Source organism: Vulpes lagopus, chromosome 17 (genome assembly GCF_018345385.1).
Source record: "Vulpes lagopus strain Blue_001 chromosome 17, ASM1834538v1, whole genome shotgun sequence".
Taxonomy (NCBI): domain Eukaryota; kingdom Metazoa; phylum Chordata; class Mammalia; order Carnivora; family Canidae; genus Vulpes; species Vulpes lagopus.
This window is the reverse complement of record NC_054840.1, coordinates 24,462,667-24,482,442: the sequence shown is the minus strand read 5'-3', so window position 1 is coordinate 24,482,442 and position 19,776 is coordinate 24,462,667. Positions and strand designations below refer to the sequence as shown.

The window sequence follows — 19,776 nt, the reverse complement described above, 5'->3', positions numbered from 1 at the left end:
AGGCAGAAGGAGAAGCAGGCTCCATGCAGGGAGCCTGTCGTGGGACTTGATCCTGGGTCTCCAGGATCAGGCCCTGGGCTGAAGGCAGCACTAAATCGCTGAGCCACCTGGGCTGCCCTTTTCTATCATTTTTAATGTTCTCTTCTGCACCTTCAGTCTTCTGCATCTCTCTTAAATGGGATTCCCAGTAACACTTGTATTTTAGTAAGGAATCGACAGGATATTGTATAAGGATTACCTGGGAATACTTTAATAACAGTACTACAATTTGATCTGTATTAGCCTTGCATCATTATTTATCATATGAGTGGTTGTTTTCCCCTGTGTTTGAATGGTTTGAATTCCTATTTATAAATATCCTAAAAATCCTAATTATCATGTGATTTTAACACCTATTCTTTTCAGAGGTGATTGATTTAAGTAATAGAGTTTTGTTGTTTGAAGGTGGAATGAATGAACACAAAAATAATTCTCTTCAGAGAACTTTAGAATTGATTCTTTGGATAATAATTTTTTCCTTATTTCCTAATATGTGTTCATAGTAGGAAGTTTAGATGAACAATGGGTTGAAGATACAAAATAAACTCTACCACTCAGGAATAATCCTTAATCCCTAACATTTCTGTATGGCCCTCTAATCTTTTTTTGTACATGTGTGTGTGCACACACCCATGGAATCATGGGTGGAATCATGTTAATTTGTAATCTGCTTTTTCATCATAATCAACATCTTTGCATGCAGTTATATATTCATCTATAACATCCTTTTTCATGGCTACATAATATTCCTTTAAATGAATTCATCATAATTTACTTAACCATTTCCTATACTAAGACATTTAGGTTGTTTCTAAACAAACAGTATAGCAATGAACATCTTTTGTAACTGCATTTTTGTGCACATGATTACTTCCATAGAACAAATTCTTTTTTTTTTTTTTTAATTTTTTTTTAAATTTTTATTTATTTATGATAGTCACAGAGAGACAGAGAGAGAGGCAGAGACATAGGCAGAGGGAGAAGCAGGCTCCATGCACCGGGAGCCTGACGTGGGATTCGATCCTGGGTCTCCAGGATCGCGCCCTGGGCCAAAGGCAAGCGCCAAACCACTGCGCCACCCAGGGATCCCCCATAGAACAAATTCTTAATTTTTTTTTTTTTTTTTTTATGATAGTCACAGAGAGAGAGAGAGAGAGGCAGAGACACAGGCAGAGGGAGAAGCAGGCTCCATGCACCGGGAGCCTGATGTGGGATTCGATCCCGGGTCTCCAGGATCGCGCCCTGGGCCAAAGGCAGGCGCCAAACCGCTGCGCCACCCAGGGATCCCCACAAATTCTTAAAGGTGGAATTGCTTAAAGTCCAGGTATGAACATTTTATTTACATGTTTTTCCAGGTTTCATAATCTAATTAATTTAGGAATATTTTAAACACTTATTGACATAACTTAATTGCTTTTAGAAAGTTTTACCAGCCTGCTCTCCTATCAGGTGTAAGAATAATTCTTTTTTTTTTTTTTTTTAAGATTTTATTTATTTGAGAGAGCAAGCATGAGCAGGGGAAGAGGCAGAGGGAGAGGGAGAGGGAAAAGCAGACTCTCTGCTGATCAGGGAGCCTGATACAGGGCTTGATCCCAGGCCTCTGGGATCGTGACCTGAGCCGAAGGCAGACGCTTAACCGACTGAGCACCCAGGTGCCCCAAGAATGCTTATTTTCCTATGCAGGCATAATTGGTATTAGAGTGAAAGGATTTAGGGAAAGGATCCTAAAAGGACTTATAGTTTAGTCTTCTTATTTTATATATGAAGTGGCTGAGAACCAGAGAGATTAAGAGAGACAGAGCCAAGTTCAGAATCAAGAAACACTGAATCCTAGATCAGTGCATTTTCACCATTCTCAATAATTCTCTCCTGAGAGAAAAGGAGGTAGATTCCAAGATGGATGAAGAATAGAAGAACTAAGATGAGTCAGAGTCAAGTATAATGTATATGTTTATCTGTCAGCAGAATGCATGTTGATTTTGTTGTTGTTGTTCCCAGTTGCCAGTGTTCACTTTTCCTCAGCTCATCCTCTTTAACATCCCTTCCTTACCACAAGGTTATAGGGATACATGTCTGTTTATAATCAAACCCACTGCCACAAATTAAAGGAATTATTTAAAATAAAACCAATTGAGGGCAGCCCCAGTGGCTCAGTGGTTTAGCACCGCCTTCAACCCAGGGCCTGATCTTGGAGACCCGGGATCGAGTCCCATGTCACGCTCCCTGCATGGAGCCTGCTTCTCCCTCTGCCTGTGTCTCTGCCTCTCTCTCTCTCTCTCTCTCTCTCTCTCTCTCCCTCTGTGTTTCTCATGAATAAACAAACAAACAAACAAACAAAAAAACAATTGAGAAGAGTACATTGTCTTTTGCTACTGTCTTCTTAATTTCCTTGGGCCTGCTTCTTAAATTTTTAGATATCAACTGTTTTGTTGTAGATATGATGAAATGGTAACCTTTCACTACAATCTCATGGAAAAGGAAATATGCCAAAGTGAACATTTTGAGAAAAAATAATATCCTGGTTATGCTTTGAGTTTTTAATCATGCAATTAGTAATTTTTACTCAATATTTTTGTGAAATCTGGTTATTTGGACAGTGAGTTTTAACAAATGGATTAAAATTTGCTTGAATGGCAGTAATAAATAGCAGAGTAATCATACTGTGAAGTGTCTAGAAGTCTGGGTTAAATCTGATCTCATTTAAATATCTTTGTCGATCAGAGGAAAAGTGTAGCAGGAAGAGTTGTACTTGTTTTAAGTGACATTAGATCCTTTATTGGAATAGGGGCCTGGGTCATTCAAATAGTGATCAATGTAAACTTCTTAAAGGTGATGTATATTGCCTCTTTTAATGGACTATAGGTATGTGATATTTATTATAAATCTTGGTTCTTTCCTATATACAGGATCTCAAAAATTCAAATAGTTATAAAGATGCATCTCTATTCCAAGGCCCTTAGTTTCCTATTTTTGGAGGTTGCTAGTATACTTTAATAGATTATCTTTTTGAAGCTGTTGTATTTCTATCAAACTTCCTGGACTTGGATTTACTTACTGTGCTATGATTTGGATATTACGCATTTTCTCTTTCTCATAATCAATACCTGAATGTAATCATAAATTGGTTAGTCACATTTAGTATCATTCCCAGAGATAACTAAAGGTTGTCACTTAGACTTTTGAAATTTTACCTGTCTTTTCTCTGAACTTTTGAACTGATTTCTTGCTTTTCTCTTTCTTTTGATCTTTCTCCATGGATTCAAAGGAAAAGGTATAGTAATTTTGGTTTGCATGAGTGACTGCTTTTCTTTTGACCTTTTTAGTGTTGAAAGAGAAACTGTCAGTTACAGTTGATGCCTTCTTATGAAATGCTTACTGAAAAAAAACAGCTACTTGAAACTGGTTAAAGCAGGGAATTATTAAAAATTATGTCTGTGCATACTTTCAGTGTTTTATTTTGACTGAAAATATACAAATATTCATTTTCTCCTTAATACTATGATACAGTGCCAAGCCTTTTCTTTGAGTTTGTTATCTGCCAGTTGGAGGTCAGAAGCTCTTTTCTTTTGTAATAAACTGCATCAACAATGAGTTACATAAAATTTGCACTTTTAATTAAAAGAAAAAGAGGTAGAAGCCCAGGCACCTATGAATCAATTGAGGTGTACAAAATTGTAGATTTTTACAAAACAACTCTTCAATCTTTGACAGTTATCTTGTCCACACCTTATTTCATGACAGGTTTTCAAAGAAACACCTTTATCAGCTTTTTCATTAACATTCATTTAGTTTTCATGGAAACAATAGTTCTTTCTTTGTCACTCTGTTTTATCAGTTCACCTATTGGTTAAGTTTTTAAAGTCCAGTAACATTATGGTGGCATGAGCAGGTTTCGAAATGAACACAGGCAGCTAACTAATTATAAGATAATAGCCAGTTAGCAATGGGAATTCACTGTGTCCTGGGCTTCTGTCAGTGAGGGGATGAGGATTTAATTCTTTGTGTCTGTTAGGTGGAGGTCAGGTAAAGTGCTTCTACTGTTTTTATGATCATTAATGAAAATTTTTTTCTGATACCTCTTCTTTTGGTCTCACAGAGTATTTTTTTCAAAGAATATTTTAATATTTACGAAGAGTAAGGAAAGAGTAGTATTGAAAAATGATGAATGCTGGCAATAAGAGAGTTCTATATACACGATTAAATTTGATTTCTTCTAGGATCTAGTTATTTCCTTCTTTGAAGGTCTTTGGGAACTTGTTAAAACAAATTAAGGATGAAGAAATAGAGGATTGGGTCAATTTTGGTATATGGAAAGAGCAGAAATTCTCTTGAAGTATGTTCAGATTTAGATTTTATGGCTATTACAGACTTTATACATTACTTGTGGCTTTTCTTTGCTATTTAGCACATTATTCTTAAGCCCAGAATATGCTGAGATCTGCCCTAAGCAAAGTATACTTTGAAAGATAGACTAATAAAAGAAATAGGTATAATTCATTGCAGTGTTTGTGATAACTAGGCTTCAAGTTGTCTTAATTGGTAAGCTATTTATTATCATTAATAATAATCCCTTGCATTTGTAACATTTGATAGTTTTCACATTTTTCATAGGCATTTTCTTATTTAAGTTCTGTGCCAACTCTGTGAAGTTTATAGGAAAAACGATAGTCTCATTTCATATTTCTTGCCTAGAGTTATTTGCTTTATAAGGACCCACTCCAATTTTTTTAAAAACTAAGTTCACAATGCCAACCAAATGTGATTTTGTGTGGACTCTGTAAATGAAATTAGATGTACTGCTAATTTAATGGTTTCTCCCAGCAATAGATAAAAGAAGACTTCGAGAGTGGGGAAAAATGGAATTTTTCCTTAAAAATTAAGGCAACCAAGAGCCCTCTTGGAGGAGTGCAATATGGAAAGTTCTGATGTTTAACCTCTCTTGCTTCTGTCTAGGTCCTCCTGTTCTTTCTATATAACTTTAGAATTCAAGTGTTTGGAAGAGGTTTTATGTTTATTTATACCAAATACCTTTTTCCAGAAGTGTCCAGAATAATCTGGGATACAGAATGTTTAGTTATTCCAGCAGAAGAAACCTCTCCCATAAGATTCTGGTTTCTTCTTTATACAGAAATTCTGCCTTTTATGAATTTAGTCTAAATTGTATGATAGATAGCAGGTATGTTAATAAGATTTGATAAATAACTTTGTGGAGTTAAAACCAGAGTATATTTTATACCCTGTCTGTCATCTCACGACCGTGCTTAACCATATAAAGGGACGTTATAAAGATAATGGATATATTGTAAAAATCAAGAGAAAAACTTAAGAATGTTTTCATTAACACAGTCTTGTGGGATGTAAGTTTCATATATATTTCAGGAATGACTGAGCTTGATAATTTGGTCCCCTGTTGCAGCTAGTTTTTAGTATATAGGACCCATAGGAAAGCAGAGTCCTATTTGGATTTTTAATCCTGAAGTTTTTCTTCCTTTCTTTTCTTTATTTCTTCCCTTGATGGTACCCTTTATTTTATCATATTCCCTCATTTTCCTATTCTTATCCTCCTTGAGTTATAAAAATACTTAAAATAGTCTACAGTGTGAACTTTGTTAAATCTGAAAGCAGTAGTGAGTGTCTTTAAGTATTGGTGGATCAGAACTGTGTGTACAGTCTGTATCTCAAAGCACAGATTACAAAAGATCCTAGCTGGATGCTATTCAGACACTACTCTGTGCTTGGAAGGCAAGCAGCCCAGACTCTTGGGGCTCTTTGTAAGGCTGATATGGAATTTCTGTCTGTGGCCTCTTACTTTCATTCCATCTGTTGCCTCTACAAATGACCTAAAGTAGTGGTGTGTTTGTGTGTGTGTATAGTGTGTATTTTACATATATATGTGTATATATATACATATATATATTGCTGTTGCCTAATGATACTATCTTGACAGTTTGCAAATTAAGATATATGGATAATTTACTAACTGTATAAGGCATCCCTGACAAGATAAGGATCATGGAAAACACTATTTTAGGCAGGCAATTTCAGTAAAGCAACATAAAATGAGGTGTTGTATTCAAAGTTGGGAAAATAGAAAAAAGGAAATTTTAATAATTTGGATTAAATTGAGAGAGGAAGGAAAAGTATGTAAGAAAGAAAAAAGTGGGGAAAAAAAATCCGTAATTGTAATCATTCTAGATGTGAACAAAGATGATGGCATTTTAAATACATTAGGCCTTGTATATTTATGAATTTTATTCCTTTTTGAATATTCATCTTAAAGGCTAAAAGATAAAATGATTTCAGAAAATATTGAGTATTTTCTGCGTGCCAGATACAGTGCATCCATTAATTGTGTCAGAACTCCTTTGGGACGTGGGGATCGTTACTTGAGCCAGTTTATGAACACAGAAAAATGTTCTTACAGTATTCACTTTGGATGGGCAAAAGGTCTATATGGTATTATTCGCTAGATCTGAGAATGAATGTCTTTAGGTTCTTTCTAATAACTAGATTTACCCTTATAGAAGGAAGATTTGCAAATGTGGAAGCTATTCAGATGATTGTCCGATGCCTCCTGAGTGTAGGGCACCAGGCTAGGTATTCTGGGAATGTTAGTTCACTTATAATTTTAGCCCTTAGAAAGGACATAGTCTAGTAGTGGAAGTAAGATATACTTGCCTCCAAAGAATAGCATGTAAGTAGTTAAAGGAGGCATAAACAATTGCTGGGTGAGTTCAGAGAACTCCAGATTTTGCAAATAATGTGAGTTTTTTTCCTCCCCAAGCAATTACATTTTGTAGGCATGCCTTCTTATACTTGAATTTTTTATCTCATTGTTTTCAAGTGGGTATAGTAATGAACTCTACACAAAATAAGCATTGCCTAGGAGAAGCCTTGGAAGAATTTCTTTTAATTATTAAATAATAAATTTTAATAAATATTTGCCTCCTGGAGAAAATCGGAACTGATTAAGGCAAGATCCTTACCGTTAAATAACAATCTAGTAGAGATTTGAATTATTTACTTTTAGCATATCAAATGTTGATGCTTGGAAATAATTTTCTTAAGTAGTTTAAATATTCTGTAATTTTGTTTGCACTGTTAATTTGCCTAGGAGACCTTTTCTTTGTGGATAATATAAATGTAAATTCAGCCAAATTCTGAATTAATAAATTTTGATTTTTGAAATTGTAAAGCTACTTTAAAAGATGGCATTCCCTGTAACTTTACATCCTGAAAAAGCAAGAAATACAATTTTAGAATGAGACAGGTGAAAGATAGTTGGTTTGTTCAAAGAGATAAAGATTACTTCTGGATTTTTTTTTTTTTTAATCATTAGCAGGTTCTATCTGCTTACTTGTAGATCTTGGGTTTTTTTTCTTCATTCTTACTATCTAATTCAATGCCCAGCATCTAGAACATGCTCAATAAATACATTAAAATGAATGTAACTTCATCATTTGATTCTTTTGATTGTTGCTACCTCCCAAGTCTTTGCAAAGCTGATAGTATATACATATTTTTTCATTCCTTTCATTTCTTTTACCTGATTTTGCAAATTGCTTTCTTCAGATCAGAATCAAGCTTTGCGACTCTGTCTGGGTAGCACTAGTGTTGGAGGTCAGTATGGAGCCATCTCTGCCCTCAGTATCAACAATGACTGCTCAAGACTTCTCTGTGGCTTTGCAAAAGGACAGGTAAATGTGAACTTTATTTTATCCATACAACAATGTTAAAATCAATTTAAAAGAAACTAGTATCTCTATACCACCTCACACCTGTCAGAATGGTTAAAATTAACAACAGGGAACAATAGATATTGACAAGGACGCAGAGAAAGGGGAACCCTCTTACGTGTTGGTGGGAATGCAAACTTGTTCAGCTACTCTGGAAAACAGTATGGAGGTTCCTCAAAAAGTTAAAAATAGAACTATGCTACCATCCAGCAATGTAATACTAGGTATTTACCCAAAGGATACAAAACTCAGATTTCAAGGGGTATATGCACCCCAATGTTTAGAGCAGCACTATGAACAATAGCCAAACTGTGGGAAGAGCCCAAATGTCTATTGACTGATGAATGGATAAAGAATGCTGGAATATAGGGACCCTTGGGTGGCTCAGCAATTTAGTGCCTGCTATCGGCGTGATCCTGGAGTCCTGGGATTGAGTCCCACATCGGGCTTCCTGCATAGAGCCTGCTTCTCCCTCTGCCTGTCTCTCTGCCTCTATCTCTGTGTCTCTCATGAATAAATAAATACAATCTTTAAAAATAAATGAAATTTAGAGGAAAAAAAGTGAAGTGTGATAACTCTGGAGCTAGGAGAAAAGCATGGGTAGGACAGATGATGGCACTAAGTTACATACAAAGCAATTGTTATGCAAAAATGCAGATACGGTGATTATGGTCCGTTGGTTGATATTTGGGAATTCACTGCATTGAATTCTGTACATGAGTGTCTGGATGTGAAAATACACTTATGTTACATTTACCCAGTTTGGTCAATGAAAAAAGCAAACAAACCAGTATTTCTAGATCAGTATGTCAGGGACCAAAAATTTTAAAGTAACGTGTCTGTAGAGCTGACCTAATGTTACTCGGTCTGACTTTTGTTCAGCTTTTATTAATTGTTATCAACTGAGCCAAAGTCTGTGATTTTCAATATCTTAATTTGTGTGTCTATATAAGTAAGTAGCTTTTACAAACCAACTAGGCTGTTATGTCAAAATTTACTTCCTTATAGTAGCATAGATAATTATTGCTGCTTTTTAAATACACTATGTTCTGCTTTCTATATTCTCATTACTGTGTTTCTGGATAACTCTTAGAATTGCTTTTTACTTCTGAAACTGGCAATAAGTTTTGGCTTTTCTCATCTTTTGACTTACACATCACTAGTTTATTTGGCAGTGAGCCTCTCCTATAATTTTTACCAGTGCTAAAGAGATTGACTCATTGAAGAAATTTTTTACTTCTCAGTATAAGAACAAAGTTTAAAATCTGAAGGAAAAAGTAGGTTGGCAGGATGAAGGGATGATGAAGATGGAATAAAGGCCCTGTGCTTTAATGGATCTGCAACCTTCATTTACATTTCAACTTCATAGTTCTTTGCCTGCAATGTTTATGGACTAGGGGTGGATTATTTCAGCCACAAGGCAGGATACCTAAGTCCAAAAAAGAGCAATAAATTGGATTTTGAAGCATTTAGTTGTCTTATAGATCACGATGTGGGATTTGGCCAGTGGAAAACTTCTAAGATCAATAACAGATGCTCATCCTCCAGGAACAGCTATACTGCATATTAAGGTAATATCTTTGTTTTCTTTTTCTATTAATTTTTATTTTTATGTTCATGTATGCACTTTTAAGCACATATCTTCATAAAAAGAATCCTTGAAAATGAAGTTTTCTTTGACTATCCCAATAGGATGCTCTCCAGGCTAGAATTGGAGCTGGGTTAGTCTGGAAACATTCAGCTGCACGCTGGACTGACCTCTAATAGATAGAGCAGCAGAAAGAGTAAACTGATGTGATCCTAGACCAGAGGTTGGCAGCAGACAGGCAGTACCCTGCTGAAAACTCATGTGGAGATTTAAAAAGGTGGTTTTACCTTTCCTTTAGTCCACCAATGTTGCTTTGTCACACTTTGTTGGGAGTTACCTGGGGTTCAAGGCACCAGCTGTGAAAGAACCAAGGTTTGCATTATGTTTAGAAACAGATCTGTTGGTTTATTTTCCTTCAGGCCTCTAAGGGACAAGCATTAAGATTTGAGTCTTGGCTTTCTCCCTATAGGTCTGAAAAAAATAAACCAACTTAGGTAACAGATTTCATTTATAAATACAATGTGAACTTTGGTTTTTGTATGCTGTCAAGCCCATGTTCAGAAGCATAAAAGGTAAAGGACTGTAACTAGGGAAGTCTAAAATCAGATCTTCTAGATTTTAATCATGTACACATTTGGTTGCTTAGCTGTGCAGACCTCTCTTATCCATACATATGCTTTTTAAAGTCTGTAAGCATCTGGAGTTTATGTGTCTGCATCTAGGTTAGTTATATAAAATCTTTTTGTGACAAAGCAGCATTGAAGCATTTAGTAACAGTGAAAACAACCAAGAGAAGTAAAAGTAGAATTTCCCCTTTTTTGAACAAAATGGCAGTTTTCTTGACCTCTTTTCCTATGGCATGTTATAGTTGTTTGTGTTTATGTCTCATCTCTTTTAATAAATGAAAGTTTTTGAAACCAGAATCTGTTTCTCATTTATTTTTGTACTATGCATGGTAGCTGTTGATGGTGTTTGTAAAAGGACAGTTCATTTACAGAAAAAAAGCAAAATCCTTGAGAGAAATGGAACAGAAGAGATAAAGGCAGAGAGGCAAGAGAAGAATGCAGCTGAGGTTAAAAGCATGGAAGTGGTAGCCATTGTGTTGCTTGAGATTGGTGATAAAGGTGGTGCATGCAGATGCTGTGACATTGGAGTAAGAGGTAGCAAGTGATATATATGATTGAATTCTTCCAGAGTCTTGGATTGACAATGGCCACTTGCTCTTTAGTACCCTTACTCACTGTTCTCCAGACTTAACCCTATATCCTAGCAATGGGCTTACATCCTTAATGCATATATGTATATTTAAAAAATACTGTAAATGTAGTACTGTATTCATATTTAAATACATTACAAAACAGATAAGTAGAAAATTGATAAATAAAAGTGCAAGTGCAGTTGATTTTCCTACATTCCAGATGTATACTTCCCACTCTGGCAATTGCTCAGCGAGACCTTGAGAGCAAAGTTGTGGGTTTTCTTTGTTATGCCTCTGTGTGGGGAGAACAATTTTACAGTAGTTTCCTGTACCTTGACTGTCCCTAAGAGAACAAAGACATGCCATTTAGGATGGCTCACCAGCCTTTGGGGTTAGGGGAGATTGGTCACTCTAAGTGACTCAGGTTACTCAGTTTTATATCCTACAGCATTCACATTTACCATACCCCATAAGTCCTTAGGACAATTTGTCATTGTGAACATTATTGGTTATTTTGAGTTTTCCAGGTAGGTAATAATAACTGAAGTATACTCTGTCAAAGAAGATCAGGAGGCAGCACATATTTGGAATAGTTCCATAGAAAGTTAAACTATTTTAAATATAGTGGATGAATTCTTCTGTTATTCAGAAAACACACTCAAGTTTATTTTCTAAAGGTAGCAAATATCTTTTACTATGTCTTTGTTCTTGAAAACTAGGCAACTGCAGATGTATCTAGTATACCCTATTCAGTTTAATAGCAGCTTAGAAAAAGTTAATGTTAGGAACCCAAGTGGAGAACTTTAGGGCTTTTATGAGTCACAGTTTGTATTTTTCTTTTATCCTGATGAAAGATGGGTTTGCTTTTTTAAAGCCTCAGTTTTTGAAGATAGCCATTTTTATTCTGAATACGGATAAGTTTGTATATTTAGAATGATGAACTAAATCTAGGTGATTTCAAATGCTACTAAATGTGTTTGTTTTTAGATTTTTAAAGTGTTATACTTTTTTCCCTTTTTAATACTTGACTGGTTGTTGAAAAATATATAAGAAAGTAAATTTCTTCTCTGTTTAGTTTACAGATGATCCAACTCTTGCAATTTGCAATGACAGCGGAGGCTCTGTTTTTGAATTGACATTTAAGTAAGAGACTAAAGGACATTTGTTGACAAATGAAATGAAAAGACTAGTTCTGGTTTAATGACTTGAAGTTGAACATGAAGAGGTCCGGAAAACCCATGTGATTAAAAATAGGTTATGGATGTATATTATCATGACTTGGGGAGCCTTATAGAACATTTGGAGGTCCAGGCCTGGCCACCCAGAATTCTCTCAGTAGGCCTGAGTTGGGATTCTGAACTCCTGCTCCCCAGGAAATTCACATGAGCTGTCAGGCTTGTTAACCATAATTCTGGAGTATGTCACTAATTTTGGTTTAGACCCAGTTAATTATAACCGTAACAGACAGATGTAGAAAAGTTTTTATTGCCTTGGAATTGCCCTATTTCTCCTTAAGAGTAAAGACTGTCTAGATACATGGGAGAGTATTTATAAAGCAGTTATTTAAAAAGTAAAATGTAAAATTCATACTGTGTTTCCATAAGTTTTCAAAGTAAGGACCATGTTTCTTATGTTTCTCTCACTTTTTCACAAAGCTAAGCCTAAAGTAATTGCTTACAAAGTATTATTTACTTATTCTGCTACTGTTTACCTAACATCTCCTATGCTTAGGCATTATTCTAGACACCAGACTTGGAGCTGTGAACCAGACAAAGTTGCTACTCTAATAGAACTTACATTCTAGTTGGGGTAGGGGTAGGAACATGATAATAAATGAGTACATAAGTGAAATAACTTCAGATAGTTGTGAATACTGTGGAAAAAGTAAGGCCAGTCAGCTTGCTGGAATGAACTTGTGGATAATTCAGGAAGGCAACATTTGAGCAAAGACCCAAATGATAATCTGGTCAACAAATGCAAAAATCTAGAAGTGTTCCAGGCAGAGGGGTGTTCAAGCACAAGAGTTTTGAAGTGGGCACAAGTTTGGCTTGGTAGTTAAATGGAAAGAAGGTAGTCGTGGCTGGAGAATGATTTTGTCAGTAGTAGGATGGGAAAAGAGTGAAGGCAGGAGCCAGATCATATAGGACCTTTGAAAACATGATAAAGATTTTGGATTTTATTTATGTACAGTGGCAAACCATTGGAGTGTTTTTAGGAGAAGAGTGAAATCTGACCTGGACATTACAAAAAGCCTGCTGATGTCCTATGGAGTTGGATTGTCGGAGGCAAGAAGAGGAGTTAGGAGGCTATTGCAGTAGTCCATGCTAGTGATGGTAGTACCTTGAATCATCAATAAATCAATTCTGAATTTTTTGGTTACCTTTGCAGGAGAGTGATGGGAGTGAGAACATGTGAATCTAGATGTCTGTTCAGTGGTTCCAAGGGTGAAGTTTGCTGTATTGAGCCTCTCCATTCAAAGCCTGAGTTAAAAGATCATCCCATCACACAGTTTTCCTTATTGGCCATGGCGTCCTTAACAAAGGTTGGTATATTTAGAAGGTGAAACTCATAACTTTTAGAGGTTCTGAATACCAAAAATTTGAAAATTATAGGGTGAACATTAAAAATATGTTTTTCTCATAGATACTGGTCATTGGATTGAAACCATCTTTGAAAGTGTGGATGACTTTTCCCTATGGACGGGTAAGTAAACCTCTCCATCTTATTGGCAAAAAGACCATGTCAGGAGTAGGGAGAGGACTTGCAAGTGGTGAATTTTGTGAGATTGTCAGAAAACGAGGTAAAACGGAAGTCAGGGCTCCAAAGATCATTGTCTGGACTTACCTTGATATAACCAAAGCAGTATAAACTTGTGACTAGAGCAGTACAGATCACAAGATCTGTCCTTTTTTACCTTGTTTTAAAGTCTCTTATAAACAGCTGCTGCTTTGGTACTGAACTACTGATAGAGGACACCCCACCATAAGATCTAGCATAAATTGCTACTACCTAGGCTTTCTTTTGGCTTCTGCCTTTAGTATTTTACTTTGGAGGATGATTCTTCCCAAAATCTATGATGAATACCACAGTTTCCCTTTCCTTCCCTGGTTGGTTGTTTTCAGAGAGCTGTGATCTTCTAGTGTAATTGTGAGGAGAGGTATCGATGGGATGAGATGGAGAATGATGGTACAGAGCCAAGACTAGTTGAGAACATAGCCTCTATGCTGAGGGAGACCACTCTGCTGTTTGTTGGTACTACATTATCTCTGGGCCTCGCGCAGGGGGCGGGGGGGACAGATTTGCTATTTCAGGTGGTATAGCTAGCTTAGATTGTCATTAATGTTTCTTAGGTTAGCTTCATTGGCTGAGGTTTATCATGGTGGTATAGGTTTGCATCTTTTTGTATGTCTTTACTGGTATTTTTTTTCTCCAATATTAACATTTCCAAATAGAGAAGTAGAAAGAATTGTACATTGAACATCTATGTGTATATCTAAACTATATAATTCTATCATTAATAGTTTACTATAATTTTTTTTATTATATATCTGTCTCTCCATCCATCAAATTATGTTATTTTAAATGTATTTCCAAGTAAATTGGAGAAGTCAGTACTCATTTGACTAAATATTCAGCATGCTTTATGTTTAGAGTTCAATATTTGTTTCTCCTTTGGTGTGAAATTTACTTACAGTGAAGTGCACCCATCTTGGCATACATTTGCTAAACTTTAACAAATGTATATACTTTTATAGCCCAAGCCTCTCTCAAGATGTAGAACATCAGCATCAACCCAGAAAGTTCCCTCATGACATTTTCCAGTCAATGCCTGCTTCACTGGGATTTTTATGAGAAATTGGGAGATGTTTTATCAAGGAATACTAGTCAGATACTGTGTTAACTAGTTTTCTCTTTTTCTTGCTGTTAACTGTGATGCCTTTTTTTAAAAAAATGTTTTGGTCTTTTCCTCCTTAGATGGATCCTTCCAGTGTTCCATTGCTGGCCTGGCACTTTGTGGCAGTGCATAATTATGTGAATCCCATGCTTGCCTTCTGCAGAGGAGATGTTGTTCATTTTCTGTTGGTAAGTCCTGACAGGATGCTATATGTCTGTTATAAAGTCCTTTATCATAATACCATAATAGTTTTTTGATATTCACCAGTGCTTTAATATTGTGTCAAATATGTTATCATAATTCTTTGGAGAGAGAGTGGTATTTTAATTTTAATTTAAGGTTTTATTAACGTGGAAGACAATAATCACTTTAGCTTCATGCCCCTCCGTGGTGTATTTCTTAATTCCATCTCTTTGACTAACAAATAATGAATGGTTTATGTGTATATATAAATATAAGAATGTATATATGTCTATTAATGGCTTACCTATTACATATAGTGTATTTATTAGACAATAGGTTTCACTGAGCACACACTGTGCTCTCTACACTGAAGGACACAGAAACTGTTGAAGAAAGTATAAGATAAATTTCTTCTTTCACTTCAAATACTGTTTGAGAGACAAAGCCAGTATATTCATTACCATTAGGGAGAACACTATGCTTAAGGATTCAACTATTCAACTTTTAAGAGTTGATAAAAATTCAGAGTATGGAAAGATTTGTATGGACTGGATAGGCCATGGAAAACTCTGTGAAGGACATATGGCAAATACTGCAGGAGGGGTGGATATGCATATTGAGGGAAATGAAGTTACAGGGGTAAGAATGTGCAGTGCATAATCTCTTCTTGGGTTTCCTAGCTCAGTCAAGCAAGGACACCACTGTTCACGTAGTTTCTCCAGCTAGAAACCTAGGTGTTTACTTTCAGTTATCTTTCTCCCTCATTTCTGCTTCACTGCATCCTGTTGACCCTGTCTCTAACATCTGGATTTACTCCCTTTTTGTCACCCCCCCCCCATTGCTGTTCACTAGCCTAAACCACTGATATTTCTTCTACCTCGGCTTTGGCATAGCTTCCTAACTAGACTCTGGCCTTGGGGTCTTTGCATATGCTCTCACCTCTGTAAGGGAAGCTCTGTGCCCTCTTCCACTTTATCCTACCTAACTCATGATTAACATTGCCTTCCCTGACTTCCTGAATTGTTTCCTGCTACATACACCCACAAGACCTTATTTCTTCTCCTTTGGTAACATTCAGCACTTTTTAAATTATTTGTCTAAGTAAAGTGAAAGTGCCATAAATCTAAAGATTCTAGTCACAAGGACAGTGCCTATATATAGTAGATGCTTAATAAATGCTTATAGGATTAATGAGAGTGAGAAACCTGTGGAAAATCAAGTTGAATATATGATGTAGAATTATTTATTTTTTAAAATTTTTTTTTTATTTATTTATGATAGTCACACAGATTGAGAGAGAGAGAGGCAGAGACATAGGCAGAGGGAGAAGCAGGCTCCATGCACCGGGAGCCCGACGTGGGATTCGATCCTGGATCTCCAGGATCGCGCCCTGGGCCAAAGGCAGGCGCTAAACCGCTGCGCCACCCAGGGATCCCTATGATGTAGATTTAGATTAGGGGTGGCACAGTGTGGCTTGTGGACCAAATCTGGCCAGCTGCTTGTTTTATTGGAACACCATCATGCCCATTTGATTATGTATTATTTATGGCTGCTTTCACATTATAGTGGCAGAATTGAGTAGTTGTGACAGACTGTATGATCCACAGAACTTAAAATATTTATTGTGTGGCCTTTTACCAAAAAAGTTTGCTGACTCCTGATGCAGATTATAGAATATAATTGGCCTAGATTGGTAATGAGGAGTTGTCACAATTTCTTAGGTAAAGAGATAAAGATGTGGTTAAAGTGGTATTCTAGGAAGATCAGTATAGAAGTAGCAGAAAAAAATGTATTATAGGTGATAGGGAAATGGAAGGTTTTGCCCTTGTGCCAAAGAAGGTATGAGGTATTTAGACAAGGATGCTTGGTTACAGTGAAAGTTAGGGATGACACTTGGAAGGAAAGACGAAGCTTCTCATTTTATTGGATCTGGGAACTGAAGGACATGAATGAAGCATTGTGTTTCTGACCTCATTTAGGAAGCATGAACTATTTGAAGGGCTTGAGTTACAGAGGATTTGAATGGTGTTGAGTAAGAAGGGAAGGTGGACTTCTTAAGTGTTCTTTCAGAGAATGTCTTCTGGGCAGATGGCAATCCAGGTCTGGAGTGCAAGTGAGAATTTCAGGATAGAGAATGTTGTTGAAGCTGTGAAAATCAAATGCCAGAGCATACGTAGCCTTGGCAGGCACTCACAACGAAAGGGGAAAAAGAAGAGGAATCAAGAAAGAATGTTCCAGTAAAGGCACATAGAGGTAGGAGGGGAAGTAGGACAGAATGGCCTCACATAGGAGACAAAGGAGAGGCTTCAGGACAATATCAGTACTAGGGTTATACCATTATTAAATTAAGATCAAGAGAGAAGATGACTGAGGATAAGACCATTGAATATGCCAGTAGTTGTTGATTAGAAACTTTTCAGAGGGATGAATCATCAATGAAATGGAGGTGGAAGCTACATTATAGAGCCTTGTTAAGGAAATGGGTGTTTAGAAGAACAAACTTACACTCATAGTGTTTGGTTACAAGATGAAAGAGAATGGTTTAATATCTGTAAAAAGCTTTTTGGTTTTGTTTTTTATTTGAAGATGGAGAAGTCAGAAACATGTTGGAAAGCAAAAAGAAAAGGACCCTTAAAAAGGAGTGAGTGAATATGCCAGCAAAGGAGAGGGGTACTATTAAGCAATGGTGGAGGGGGTGGGATTTAGAATATATGTAAGTGAAGTGATCTTTAGTAAGGACTTGAGCTAATCTTAAGAGAATAGGTAATGTTGGCATTTTGTTTGTTTGTGAAACACTTTCAGTATGTGCCAGGGAACAGTTTGGTGTTCATTTTCATTTTCAAATGAGGAAACAGAGAATGAATAAGTGATTGGCTGTTGGTCATGCAGCTGTAGTAGTGGAACTTAAGTGCATGCCTCTAGATCACATGTTCCTTCTACTAGCATATAATTTCTTTCAGGGAAAGTGACTTAGTGAAGCAAAGATCAGAGTACATGAAGGACCCACGGTAGGAGGGCTCAGTTGTTTGTTCATGTATCTGGTGAGGTCAACACTGTAAGTGATGGGAGTAGAAGACAAAGGAATTGGGGCTTAAAAGGAAAGGAAGCTATCTAGAACATTGCTATGGGAGTGTAAGACAGCCCAGGTCGGATAGGATGTCATGTATTTCAGAAGGGTCAGATGTACATTGTGCCATGTTTCTTCTGCCGTGCTCTGTCGCCTTGGAGCAGAAGCAGGGAAAGCAAATTACAAGGGTGGTTAGAGGGGGTATATGTACACAGATGTAAATAAAATATTGACATTCTCAAGTGTCCATCTCATTCTTTTGGGACATTTGGGCTGTTTGAGCTGTAACAGTATACTTCAGAAAAGTTTAGTCTTGTCACTACAGCTCTTTTTTTTTTTTTTTTTAAATGGACTTTTTGACTTTATCATACCATGTGGTCAGTCTCATTTTATGCTTTAACTCTAGCTGAGTATAGTCACTGATGGGATGAAGTTAGTTTGTTCTGAATTATACTAGAGTGAACACACATTATAGTACTGACAACTACACTACTGAGCAGATATGCCTTGTATTTTGATACAAATCATGGTGTGGATGATTTTTTCTTTTGTGTAATAGTTTCTTTAATTGTCAATATTTTGGGCTTCTCCATACTCTGAATGGAACTCATTTTCTAGGTGGAGTAGAATTAGTGTCTACAAAAGTCCCTTAAAACATAGCTGGTATTTAGATTGTTTTTATTTCACCATCAGGTTAAGAGAGATGAGTCTGGAGCAATACACGTTACTAAGCAAAAGCACCTTCATCTCTACTATGATCTCATCAACTTTACTGTGAGTATTATTCAGATTGAGTTGCCCCATTTATCTCATGTAGTTGTTTTGAGACCCTGGTATGCTAGCACTACCAGGATTTCTGCCATGAGCCATGACTTTTGGGATTATGTAAAATTTGTGTAGAAGTCAAGTTCTGCTTATATTGAATGGAGTCTGAGTTTGGTGTAATGCCACACACATGACTTTTTTTTTTTTTTTTTTTTTTTGGAAAGAGGGAGAGAGGTGAGGGAGAACCAGAGGGAGAGACAGAATTTTGAGCAGGTGCCATGCCCAGCACAGAGCCCAGCACAGGGCTCTGACTCACAACTCAGATCAGGACCTGAGCCGAAATCAAGACGTTTAACCCACTGAACCACCAGGTGCCCTGATGCCACCTTACTTTTAATTGCCTTTCAGCCTTATGTCTTGCTGAATAGTGGCAGGGTCAGAAAAAGTTTTCTTTGATGTCCTGATTACTTCAGAGGGGACTTCAGAAGAATTTGAGTGGGTTTCTTTGAGGATCGTTGTCTGGCTTTCTTTGGAAACATGTTTCATACTTCTGAGATTGTCCTAATTGGTTCAAGAGTTTATGTAATCTATTCTTTTGTCGTGTTTAAAAACTTCACAGTGGGGCACCTTGGTGGCTCAGCAGTTAAGCATCTGTTTTTGGCTCAGGGCGTGATCGTGGAGTTACAGGATCAAGTCCCACTTCTGGCTCCCTGCGTGGAGCCTGCTTCTCCCTCTGCTTATGTTTCTGCCTCTCTCTGTCTCTCATGAATAAATAAATAAAATCTTAAAAAAAAATTCACAATTTTCTTTCCATCATACATCTCAGTCTTGAGCAACTTTTTGGTTTTTTTAAAAAAAAAAACAGTATTTATTTTTGTATCAAATTTTATTTTTTCTTTTTCAGATAGTATGTCAACTTTGCAAATAGTGTAATTATAATATTTCTGGGTTTATTTCATTAATGCTTTCAGCATATCAATATCAATATCAATATGGATATCAATATCCATATCAATATCAATATCAATATCAATATTCGGCATATCAATATACAGAAACATTCTGTATATCATGAAAATAGGCAACCCTGAATAAGAGACACAGCCTCATTTTCCTAATAAAATGGCCCAAAAAAAAAAAAAAAGTTTTTTCCCCTAACTTAACAATGTGTGACTTTTTAGGATATAGAGGAAATGGGTCTTTTCTTTATAATATACAATTTATTAATTTAGTTGCACATTGCCTTTTAATCTTACCTCTAGACTATTGATTTAGAAATGTTTTTTTCTATACACATTTCATGAA

The 19,776-nt window shown here is 36.4% G+C and overlaps 1 protein-coding gene across 4 annotated transcripts in view; it reads left to right on the top strand.

The window, feature by feature from the left end:
• Nucleotides 1-19,776, top strand: part of VPS8 (VPS8 subunit of CORVET complex) — a 249,364-nt gene that overhangs the window by 29,485 nt on the left and 200,103 nt on the right. For 2 of the 4 annotated variants that reach the window (XM_041731696.1, XM_041731694.1), the window contains exons 8-15: nucleotides 3,305-3,310; nucleotides 7,612-7,736; nucleotides 9,260-9,346; nucleotides 11,637-11,704; nucleotides 12,950-13,103; nucleotides 13,205-13,264; nucleotides 14,537-14,644; nucleotides 18,400-18,480. In XM_041731696.1, coding sequence (XP_041587630.1) covers nucleotides 3,305-3,310; nucleotides 7,612-7,736; nucleotides 9,260-9,346; nucleotides 11,637-11,704; nucleotides 12,950-13,103; nucleotides 13,205-13,264; nucleotides 14,537-14,644; nucleotides 18,400-18,480 — 689 coding nt within the window. Of the gene's footprint in view, nucleotides 1-3,304; nucleotides 3,311-7,611; nucleotides 7,737-9,259; nucleotides 9,347-11,636; nucleotides 11,705-12,949; nucleotides 13,104-13,204; nucleotides 13,265-14,536; nucleotides 14,645-18,399; nucleotides 18,481-19,776 lie in introns of those variants that run through there. The other 2 variants (XM_041731695.1, XM_041731697.1) reach the window with 2 other exon arrangements.